The 12,335-nt window shown below is 40.5% G+C and overlaps 1 protein-coding gene across 2 annotated transcripts in view; it reads left to right on the forward strand.

Moving 5' to 3' along the window:
• The first annotated feature begins 1,592 nt into the window (after positions 1 to 1,592).
• The window catches only part of APOO (apolipoprotein O), a 36,833-nt gene continuing 26,090 nt past the window's right edge, over positions 1,593 to 12,335 (forward strand). The window contains exons 1-4 of one of the 2 annotated variants that reach the window (XM_054829823.1): positions 1,593 to 1,693; positions 6,636 to 6,746; positions 9,118 to 9,237; positions 11,900 to 11,954. In XM_054829823.1, coding sequence (XP_054685798.1) covers positions 1,685 to 1,693; positions 6,636 to 6,746; positions 9,118 to 9,237; positions 11,900 to 11,954 — 295 coding nt within the window. In that variant the 5' untranslated portion in view covers positions 1,593 to 1,684. Of the gene's footprint in view, positions 1,694 to 4,737; positions 4,784 to 6,635; positions 6,747 to 9,117; positions 9,238 to 11,899; positions 11,955 to 12,335 lie in introns of those variants that run through there. The other variant, XM_054829733.1, reaches the window with a different exon arrangement.

Below are 12,335 nucleotides of genomic sequence, written 5' to 3' on the forward strand. Positions count from 1 at the left end.
GACTAATAGGATGCTGTTCTTCATATTCTAAAAGCAATTTGAAATTACTACAATTTGCAGGGGGGATGGATGACAACAACCTGAGACAAGTCATAAAGAGAGGATCCATGTTATTTTCTTGGTGTTCTTATTTACATGCCTAAATGAGGAATGGAGGCTTCCCTCCCCGTGCTGGGGAGAAGGAGGAGATGATGGAGCGCACTTCAGAGCAGAGTCTGGGTGCTGGGAACCCTCTGGGGGAGTCCACCTCCTCCAGTCCATACCCAGGCAGCAGAGGTTCCTACGAGGTTTCCGGAGTTAGGCAGCCTGGATCACCCCTTCACCCCAAGTCCCAACAGAGCGACCTCCCCAGCAGGACTGTGATGGCGCAGCCTGCAGAGCTTGCATTTTCCATACGTAACAGTTAATCTGAGCAAAGGATACAGACAAATGCTTTCGGGTATATTTGCATCTTAAGCTTCGAGGTAATTTTTCATTGCTACCTAAAAATTAACAGTATTCAGTAAAAGCAAGGCACTTGTTTGCATTTGAAATCTGTTATGTGACCAGGATATAAGTACGAGGATAAATATCCTCCAAAATGTTAAAAATAACAAGCAACACGATCCTAGTAACTGATCAGAAAATGACGACGCATGAATTCAGTAAGTCACCTCATTTGATGGACGACTTTTTTTTTTGCTGCCTCAGCCCTGAGTGTTGCAAAAGATCTTAAACACAACGAAAGGCGGAAACTGCTGACCAGCACATCTGAAGAAGCAAAGAAGCAGTTAACTAACTGGCAATATGAGACCAGATTTCCCGGAATTTAAATCAGAATGGAATATCGCTTTGGTTTATCTTATCTGATGGGAACTGAGTTATTTCTGATGTTGTTCTGCCACTGAGTAACAAGTCAGGCAGCACGGGATGCACGCGAGAGCTTCCCTCGCAGCAGATGTCGGCGGAAAAGAGCTCGCTCCCGTCCAACTCGCTCGACTCAGCTGGAGGTGCCACGTCCTGGGCTGCAGAAACCAAGGAGGGTCAAGATACAGAGAAAGGTGTAGTTTTATTGGGTTTAATTTAACATTTTGAGATTAGACAGGCACGCAACCCTATCCTGACCTCCGTACTCTACCCCAATCCAAATTCTAATGGCACTGAGACATCTCTGAATATCCAAACATCCTTTATAAATGCCGCAAGGTGACACACAGAGCCACGCTCGCAGCTCCGAAGAATAGCGTGTGTGCGCTTTCGGCGCTCTGGCACTTCTTTGGTTGGTTGGGTTTTTTTAATAAATAAGTTCTAAAGAGATGTCCCTGCATCGCAGATACCGAAACTTAGAATATTACCAAGTTTCTTAGTACAGCGAGCACTAACTCAAAATAAGATCTCCTCCTTTTTTTTCCCTCCCTCCTTCGCTCCATTCATCCCTGGCTGCTGCCGCCGTCGCCGCCGCCGCCGCCGCTGCGGTCGCAGCGGCGGCGGCGGCGGCGACGGCGGCAGCAGCAGGAGGAGGGTGATGGGAGGGACCACGTGGGGGCGGGCGCGCCGTTGCCAGGTTACCGCGGCGCCGGTGGGCGTGGCCGCGTCGACGGCGGGGTTTGATTCAAGCGGCCCCGCCTCTCCGGGGAGGGGGTGGTTCTTCTGGACGTCATAGCGCAGCGACGCGGTCGGCGTTTATCACCCGCTCGGCACCGTCATGTTCAAGGTGAGGAAATTGTTGCCTGTGCCTGCGGAGCTTGATGTTCCTCGCCCGTCTCTCCCTAGCCCCGCTCCGTTGACAGGGTTCCCCGTCCTCGCCCCGGGGGAGCGGGTGGGGGCCTAGGCGTGAGGCACTTCCCTTCAGGCCTCGTCGCCGGCCTGACCCGGGGCCTTGCAGCGGGACGCCCCGGTTCGCTCGGAGGCGGGAGGTTGGCTGCCCGTGCCGCCGGGCCCGTCGCTCCACGGGTGTCCTTGTCCGGCGGGGCCAGGCCGGCAGGGGGCGGCCCGGGAGCGCGGCCGGAGGGGGCCCGCGCTGAGGCGGCCGCGGGCCGGTGCTCGGGCCTGGAGAGGCCCCGCTTCTCCCGCTTCCCCTGTTAAAGCAGCGTTTGTGACGCGGTTGACGAGACGCGGTAGCGAAGCCCCTGGCGTTGTCACCAACGATTTTTTTTTTTTTCCACGTTCGAGCTAAATCTCTTCTAAAACGTGTGTTCTCTGGTGACAGCTGTGCCCAGGGTACTTCATCTATAGCTCTTACGAACTGTTAGTTTTACGCTTGTTGCAGCAGCATAACCTCTCTAGTATTTCAATATTGCGTGCCCTGTCGATGTGGTGCAAAAAGAAACGCACAAACCCCTCGTTCGTTATCTGAAATTACTTCATAGATAGGGCAGCACGGAGCTGTGAGTGAGTGTTACTGCAGAGTTGGGATTCGTACGGTTGTGTGAGTCCTCGTCCTGAAATCTCCCTTTCTTGTGTGTCGGTTGTCAGTGAAATCTGTGGAAGGGAATGAAACGTGCCTGAGCTGCGCTTAAGTCAAGCAACTGTCTCTGATAAGAAGAGCCCCAGATCCCTTCAAGCTAAAACCAAGTTGTATGTTTCAACCAAATGGCTGGCATGACTACTTGAGAAGCTGGAGGGTTTTTTAAGTGCTGTTGTCATATATTGTTAATATATCAATCTGTTGATATGCTGAGGCAGCCTATGCTTGCTTTACTTTTGTCACAACTTCATTTTTTTTTTGTACTTTAGTTTTGGGGCAATTGCTGGAATTCTTATGTAAGGATTTTATCTCAGAATCGTTGGGAATTCCACATGTGATGCTGAATTGTCATTAAAGGGACTATATGTGAACCTGTGGATTGAGGTACTATGCATAATACTACTATTTTTATTCAACCATTGAGGTTAGGCAGATTCTAGTGCTTCAGGCCAACCTAATTTTTTGCCTCTAAGAGCAAAAGGAGAAGATGGCTTCTTGTCTGTGATATTTGTGCTCAAGAGTTTGGGTTTTGTTTTTTTTCAGTTGGGGTTGAGAGATAGGGGGAAGAATGGAAAAAGAAGAGACAGATGAAGCAGCTTCATACATTAGGGCAAATATCAGCTTTCACAGAAGTGTGATTAAGGACGTTTTTCCTTTTATTCTTCCTTTCCCCAGGTCAGACAGGCTGACAATAACAGTAACAAGTGAACTGAGAAACCACAGACAAGAGGAAAGACAGACAAAAGTTCCAGTTAATCTTTAGCTCTTCCCCCCTATCCCCCCTCCTTTTTTTTTGTATTGAGGGCTAATATGGGATATTTTCTTCCCAGAGGCATTTTTTTTAGTTAAGAATTAAGAACTTTGTCTTGCTTTATTGTCTTTCTTAATGGAAGATGAAATGTGGTAGTCTTTTTGGCTCCAACTTTCAGATGGAACTTGCTTGTCAGTGATCTGGTGTCTGCAGATAAAGTTGAGTTCTTCAGCTAGAGAAAGGAGTAAACTTTGTATCTTTTTTTTTACTTAGAGTAAATGCAGAGCATTACCTAGAGAGGAGAATGTCAGCTCTACTTTTTTGGTATCAGCTGAATAGCTGTAAGACAGGCAGCTGTAAGAAGCCACAGCTCAAACCACTTGGTTTAGTAATATGTGGTTAATATGAAAGTAAGAAATGAGATCCTAGAGTGAATTTTGGAAAGAGAAAGTGGAACAATTAATCTTTCATACTACCAAATAAACCTTTTAGTGTGCGCATCTATACGATTCTTTAGTACCGCTTGTATCTGTCCAATAAACTTAGCTGATATAGAAGACCATTGCAGTATCACTTGAACAGTGCATTTAAGGAGAGATTCTTCTTGCACTTTTAGTCGTTAATTATGTTTTGTTTAAAATGTAAATGTGAAACCTTTGGAAAATGTCTGCACTTCAGTATTTTGATAATATGTTTTCAGTATGAGTAGTTTTGTCATCACTGATACTTGTTTGTGAAACTAAGGTGGTTCCATCCTTACACTCTGCTGTTTGTGTGCATCTTTATATACAAATCTCAAATATTTAAAGTATTTGGTTTTACTGTTTCTGCTGATGACATTCAGATAATTTTCAAACAATATAAATGGTATTGAATAGCAGCAAAAAACACCTGTTGTTTAACACAGCAGACTAGATTTATTTTTCCAAAACAGAGGCTATCAATAATTAATTATACCTTAATTAAAGTATTATTTTTTTGATGTTGCTGTTGGGTTTTTTGGGGTTTTTGTTTTGTATTTTACTGCAAAGGATGCTTGTAGAAATGTTAAATAGAAAATGTAAAAACTATGCATGTGTATTCATGTAACAAACTTTTGCATGTGTATTCATGTAACAAACTTTTGCCGGAATTAAGTCTTAGACACTTGTCTCTGACTCTCTCAAGTTGTGTTTTTCAAGGCTTATTTCAAAAGCCCCCTCTGCTGCTAACCTCTTTTAAGTGTAGTATATGCCATTGATTTAGTAGTCGCTCCAGCAAAGCTATCTGTAGTTTTAGACTTGTTTGAACTTTAGGCTCACATGAAATATTTGCACTGAATATGGCTGGTCAGGTAACTGGTAGCTGTAGTTTAAATAAATTTGAAACTGCTTTGAGGAAAGTGAATGAAATAGTGAATGTCTTGATGTCTTTTCTAGCTGTGTGTTTCATTCTTAAATGTTCCAAAAATCACAGGGAGTAATATTTTACTGAAAGCATATTTTTCAGAATGAAAATGCATTTCAGATTTTTGCCTTTTCAGTGGCAGAACAGTTTTGCAGTGAAAAAAGGAAAGAATGAGGAAATATGTTCTACAGTTATTAATGGTTAGTGACGTTCACGTTTTTATCTTGGCTAATGAAAGTATGTGAAAAGTCTTCGTTTAAGCAAACATTATTAAAGATTGCTCACATCTTTCCTTGGCTGTGAAACAGCTGATCTGGTCATTGTGGTGTTTCATTATAGTGCTGTAATAATGAGTCCATAAATACAAATAAGGAAAAACTTCCATTTTAAGCAAGTTTTTCCATACTTTTTGATCCATCAGATCCCTTACGTCTTTCTGAAAAGCAATCCTATGACCTAGTTCTTGTGTGCTGTTTCTCTACATGTAAATGAACATTTTCAGGAAGTTTGACAGCTATATAGTTGAGTTTTGAGTTTGAAGAGTCTCTTGGTTACATTTAATAAATGTTCCATCTGCAAAGCAGTGCAAGAAATTTAAGCTGCGAATACTGTTCTGTACGCAATGAGCAAGTAGTCTGGATCATTTTAAAGCTATTTTCTAACAGTTCTGCAATGGGCAGAAACAAAGTTTCAGAGTAATTGTCCTGGTGTTAGGTCAGTTGTCATCATAACGGCGTGAAGGATGTATTGGTTTGACCAAGTCTTCAGTTTCACAAGCAGCTAGGTCAACGTAATGTATGTACCCTTACTATTTCTGAAAAGGAAGAGGGCTTGCTACCTTCTCCTTTTTCATCCCCTCTTCCCTGGTCACAGAGTTCCTCTGGTGCTTGTCAGGCTGTTTCACGGCTGGGTTCAACATACTAACCCCGCACAAAGCTCTTCACTTCTTTTTCAGGATTAATCTTTTGCCAAATTGGCGAGGTGAATTGCCTCGCGGTGGAAGCGTCCAGCCACCAGAGCTAGGGCAAGGTGAGCAGCAGGACTTCTGGGAACGGAGACCACGAGCAGAGCCAGACTTCTCCAGTTTGGTGGCCTCAGGCTGTTAGATCCACTTACACTGTGACCTGATACAACAAACCACAGGCTGTTGTAACTCTGCACGCTTGTCTGAGCAGCAACGTGAATATGAGATGTTGAAAGGTTTCCCATCGGAACTGCCGTTGCTTGAGTTAAATCTCGCTGTTAATAAGGATGTGCATTTGTTGGAAAATGCTTTCTGTGCTTTCATGATTTGCTACACATCGAAGATTTTTATCGTCTGTTTTTGAAGTTAAAGCAGTCTCTCCTGTTAAGAAAAAACAATTTAGTGTAGGTCCTGAATATGGGAAGAATTATATTTGCCTTATGGTGATTGTGTTCTGGCTGGATTAAATCTGAAGTATTCAAAACCAGTCAAGTATCTGTCATGATGCACTGTAATTCATGTTTCTCACAGAAAAGTAGGAGACATTCCTAAAATTCTTAGAAAGCAGTGATTATGTTCTGATACTTTCAACTGTAAACCATGACAGTCTCTTTTTTGTTTGTTTGTTTTTCCTAAATCTAGATGCAGATGATAACTAGAAATAAAATTAACTTTTTGGTACTAACTATGGAAAAATGGAGGTGTTACAGACATTCACAAAGTTGTGTAAAATATGAATATAATACTGTTAATATCTGTACTGAGTTGACAAAAATATGTTTCAAGTGAAAGAAAACAGAAGATTTTTTGTGAGGTGAAAACTGATGAGATTAGCATTTATATCCGCTGTCTCCTTTAGCCTTAGGCTTTTCTAGATACCACCTGAATAATTTAGGTGTTATCATTTGAGTGCCTGAGAGCATTAGATTGTGTACCACTGACTCCCCTTTCTCCTACCTTCTAAGCATCTTATAATATCACTTATTAACATATACGGGGACATAAACATTGTCTGCATGGATGTATTCAAACATGTTGCCATTTTCTTTCAACTTAATGATGTACAACTCTTCCTATAATGTTTCTAGGTAATTCGGCTGGGGGCCACCCCTGTTAGCCTGAGCTTGCTCTCTATCCAGGTTTATGCTTCCTCTTCAGAGAAGGAGGCTTCCAAAAAGGAGTTGCTGAAAATTGAGGAGGTAAGTATGGTTAGAGCCCTAGTGCTCTTCTATCTATACGGAAATATCCACAGAATTCTGAAAGACGTTATATTTTGATGCATGAAAGCGTTTAGGTACATCTCTTCTCCCTTTGCATTCTTGCCTTTAAACTGGCTTTCTATTTTCATTAATAGAGATGTCGATGTAGTTTTGCTTCCTTTACCCGAGGGCTGCATTTGATGCCCTCTGCTTGACAGTGTCAGGCTTGCTTCTGTGCAAGATCTTTTTTCCTACATTAAACCCTTCTGTTCTTAATTCAGAAATTACCTTTTCACGTTTGTAGATTTTCTTCTGGTCATGTTTCAAATCCCCAGGAATATTTTCTTTGCTTTTTATCCAGGTAACACCATGTATTTTTTTATTACAAGTACTGTTGACAAATTCTAATAAAATTTCATTTATGTTCTCCAGTAAAACAGAAAATAAAAAGCTTTTCTTTCTAAAAACATTCTCATTTTTTACAGGCAAAATTCTTGTCTGAAATGCTTTGAATCAGACATAGTAGCCTACAGAATTTTATCAGTTTTCCTTTCTTTACAGCATTCAGACCTAAACAACAACAAAAACAATAAGTAGGGATAATGAAAACCTGTTACTTTACTGTTTCTCTAAGACATTACAAGCATCTTGGTTATATCACAAGTAGAGCTTTAAAGCACCATGTTGAACTGTAGACTCACCAGGCTACTAAGGGTAGGCTTTTAACAGTTTCTAACATTAAAATAAAAAAAAAAATAGTTCATAACCAAATGCAGCTTTATATCCATGAGAATTTGTAGATGTTTAAACATTTTAAGTACTTCAACCCAAGCTAAAGTGGTGTTACATGGGCAGTGAAACTAAATTAATCTTATTTTTGTGTATACTTAGGTGTCTTTGGATGTGTCTGCATGGGCAGAACCTCGTGAGAGGGTCCATAGCTGAGGCAGTCCCCTGGCTTCACCCCAGTGAAGGAACCTTAGCTTGGGCCGTCGCGTGCCCTACACCGCCGCTGGCGTGAGTCAGTAATGAGGCAGCAGTTTGAAGTTACTTGTGTGCTGAATAATTGGCTTGCCCATCAGCTTCAGCAAAGCAGAATGTGCAAGCCGTGGAGTTTTGGCTGCCTTTCTTACCATTCACAGAGTATGTTAGTTTGGATCTCCGCTCTGTCAGCTGTCTAGTTTCATAAAATATATGGGAATTTCCTTATCTCCGAGATTTCTGTCCCTGTGCCAGACATGGCTGTTAGGTTGTCTAACAGGATCAAAGTTAAACTGATTGTGACTATGATTGCCAGAGATGAACGGATTTCCTAGGGAAATGAGACTTAAAGTGCTTGTCTTTCAAAGTATTATGGGACACCCGGCTGCACGAGTTATCGAATTATTTGACAAATTCTGTGTCATTATATATTTTGTTATGGTTAGCAGCTTTTTTACTATGATAGAGATACAGTTCTTTTCCAGCTTATCTTGAAAAGAGGGCTAGCTACACTTTGGTGCAACAATATGTGGAAACATCAGTTTATAATGAACTACCAAATATAGTAGAAATGTGGTATAAAATACAAGCTTTTTGTACTAAACGTCACTATAGTGTATAAACTGCTAGGAATTTTAACACCTTTTGTTTGGATTTAAACTTCGCTGTTCTTCAACAGTATGGACATCAGTCTTTTTTTTTAATGTAATACAGTTTTAAATATGTTTAGGTAATTGTAATAAAAACATAGTGATGCTAAAACCTAAATACAGTGGTTTAGTATTCATTATGTGAAGATGCCCATTGCTTTTCAGGTGGATGTTACAGTTCTTATTTGCTCAGCCTCATGGTGCTATTAACGCTGTCAGTTGCTTATGTGGGTAATGATGGCAGCACTGGGATGTCATACCATTTTCCTGCTCGGTAACAAACAGACAAATTTGTATCGGATGTTACCTTTGTTAGAAACTACTTACTCTTTAATGATGGCTTGTGCAAATATAGAAAATGATCGATTGTGATTTCAGAGTTCTAGTACATTTAGTATGTTAACTGGAAACCAGAAGTGCTGATTAAGACCAGAAACATTTTTCAGAATTATGTTTTGTGTTCTCATTAAACTGGTTTAATATTAATTTATAACCTGTGACTTGGATCATATAGCAGCTGTGGATGAATTGCATAGCAATTAGAAGTCATGTTCATTGTAATATATAATTTAAACTTTGCTCATAATGGTCATCTCACAGCTGTGCCTGAATTTTTATTATACATTATTTATGTTGTAAGCACTGTGTTAGGTGTTCTCTGGTGAGGCTGTTCATGCCCTGAAGACCTACTTACACAATTACACCTTTGTTTTTAACCTCTTGTTTGCTAATATTCACAGCTGTCACTCTACACCTCTCCAGCTCGTGAGACTAAATATGTGGAGAATCCACAAACCCAATTGGAAGAGGGGGTTTCGCGTTTACGGCGTGTTATGGAGCCATACACAGCCTGGTGTCAGGTATAAGGGGTTTATATCACATCTGGTAATGGGGCAGTGGTAAGGGTTGAACTGTGAGGTTTTTTAGACACAGAATTAATAGATAGCAGCAAAGTAAAAGGTAAGAGCTGTAAAGAATTAAACCCCTGCTTTTTCACATTTTTTATCCCTCTGAAAGAATTAAAAGAAAATTTACTAAAGCATAGAATTGCTATCTGAAAGAAACTTTAAGCTTAAATATATCTAGGGATATCTGGAAGGAAGACAGGAGAGTGATTAAATTTTCATTCTCCAGGCTCAAGGAGAATGCCATAAAATATCAAGCAATGTGTTTTGGGGCGGTGATACAGAGTTGTCCTTACTGCAGCTGTGACACAATGCAGCTTTGCAGAAAACCCCTCTAGTGGAGGGTGTCCCTGCCCGTAGCAGGGGGGTTGGAACTAGATGATCTTTAAGGTCCCTTCCAACCCAAACCATTCTATGATTCTATGAAAACAAATTGGTATTTGTTGAACTGGAATGTTGAGGGAAGGAATGTGGCTCTCTGGAAGAGAGAAAATCCCAGGCCAGTAGTAGTGGCAAACCTAGCCCCCAGACCTTACCCCAAAAGTTTCTCATAAACGTGCTACCTAATAAAATATATACTAAAGGGTCATTACATACAAAAATAGTCTTTGGAGTATAGAGGAAAACCAAGATCTTTATAGTCAAGGCCTAAATTATTGATACTGGATTGCAGAGTCACGTGATGGCTTTCTTGCTCTTTCTTGGCCCAGCAAATGTTGAGGCTTACTTTAGAAGCAAGAGCATCCTTGTCATCTGGTTGTCTTTTGTCAACTTTAGGTGATTCTCTGCACGTGCTCTGGCTGTTGTCAGTCCTTTTCTTAAGCTGCAAGCTGTTCCTCCAGTTCTCTATAGAAAGCCAAGATGTTCAGATCCGGGTTTCCTTCTGTGTTGTGGTACTAACCTTTAATGGTACTGAAACATTTTTGCAGAAATACTCAAGGTTACTCAGTCTAGTGATGTGTTTCTGAAGTGCCATGAGCAGGAGTACTGACTTCAGTTTTGAAGGAGAAGGGGGGATTTTCCACAGTATAGTTAGAGCTCTGACCTCCTGCACACGTGGGTTCTGTTTAGTTGCCTGCCGTAACCATAACCAAGAATGAAATTTGAGGCGAGGTTAGTTGCCCAGTTGGACTGACTGCAGGTAAGCCTTGAACAGTGCTTTATGTCTCACTGGCCTGTTGTCTTCCTATTCGCTTCATTTTTTGTCTACGTGGTGATCATTTACATAAGATGTGCTCGTCTGCTCACACAACAAGCCATTTCCTGGCAGTGGTTTACTGACTCATTGTGTGAAGTGGGCATGTAAACTTTATGGGTTTGGGGTCATCTTGCTTGCTTAACTGTAGTCAGAGATAGTTTTGGTTTTACACCACCCCCACCCCCCGCTACGTTAAAGAAAAGAACATTTTAGGTGTCTCTTGGTTGTCTTTCAAATTAAAAACATAACCCAGGATAATGAAAATAAAATTGGTTATGTTCATATATCTGTTTTACTTTTTCAAAACTGCTTGCTTAACCGTAGTGGAAAGTCAGTTCAAAACACAGATGTAGAAATGAGCCAGTTAAGTGTGAGCTATGACAGAAGATCAGACTTACTTGGTCTCTGGGATCTTTAGAGTATGTCCTTTTTTTCATTGCCTTTTAATAAGACCAACACCCATTTAGAGTTATGTTCTGTGTCACATGCTAACCCTTTGGGGTTTTTTTTGTGACAAGTTTTTTAAGTCACTCTTGCCAGTGAGGAAATGAAAGTCCTAAAGATATTATCTCCCATGCAGTATCCTAAACAAATTATTTCACTTCTGCACAGCTACAGCTCAAGTGGAATTGTGAGCCCATTCTCTGCTTTAGCTTTGGCCATACATGTTTATGAATTTATTCCCTAATTGATAGACAGTCTTGCACTGTGTCTCCAAAGGATTATTAGCATAATAACAATTAGCAGGGTTGCTTTTATTGGGATTTTTTGTTGTTGTTTTAGTTTGATAAAATGCAATGTGAATTCTTTTACTTCTTGTGTATTTTCAGTCTGAGAAAAAAGTCTAGGACTAGTTTGTGGGGTTGATGCAGTGCTCTTTGTTGATTTACTTTGGACATTGTATGGGCATCTCATTTTCCAAGTGGCCTCAAAATTACAGTTTTGTTAGTCTAAGATATCTCTTGTAAAGTGGAATTTGTCACATCACAGAATGAGTCATGTACCCCTTTGAAGTGCTAGGGAGTACAACATTAATAAACTTCTCCCTTCCTTTGCATCTACTCAAGTATTTTTGCAATACCTACATAACACTGAGAAACCTGAGATAATCCCAAGTTTCAGCTACTTTATCAGGAACTCAATGGAGTATTGAAGTCAACTTCTGTGTTGTGAGGTATTCTATTTCATCTGTGTCCAAAAACTACTTGGAGAAAAAGCTGTATGTTATGCCAGACGTAATGCTGAGCAAGCATAGCCCTTTAACTGAAGGGTGGAAGTGGGAATAAAAAGTTGTTCTAGGGACTCAACACTTTTTTTTTTCTTTTCTTTTCTTTGTCAGGTCAGTCACAATCTGTAGTTTATATTTTACTTACTTGGTATCTATTTACTGTTGTTTTCTTTTTTTTTTTTTTTTTTTAGGATCTTTATGCCAAAGCTATGCCCAAATTAGAAAAAGCTGTTGAGCATGGTAGAGGTAAATCAGTTTAGTTTTCTTAATGAGCAATTTAAAATACAGGACCATACAATATCTTGTGTTAAAAGGGAATTCTGCTAAGTATTATATATATAATTTCTAATGCATTTAAGACTAGTTTATTTGCACTGTATATCTGTTTAAATTTCCTTTGTAGGTCATTATGACACTACATTTCTAAACAGTTAAAATCCAAGACCTGCATCAATGTCAGCCAGTGTCACTAAAAATGACAGTTATGCAGGAAAAGAAGGAAAAAACACCTCACAGTTTATTCCAAGTCGGTAGTATTTGCTTGACCCAGCCTAGGAACTGAAACTTCCTGCAATGTTTATTACTTGTCACAAGTGTTAGGGCTTTTGTTTGCAATGTTTAACCTTT

The sequence above is a fragment of the Grus americana genome, chromosome 1 (genome assembly GCF_028858705.1).
Source record: "Grus americana isolate bGruAme1 chromosome 1, bGruAme1.mat, whole genome shotgun sequence".
Classification (NCBI taxonomy): domain Eukaryota; kingdom Metazoa; phylum Chordata; class Aves; order Gruiformes; family Gruidae; genus Grus; species Grus americana.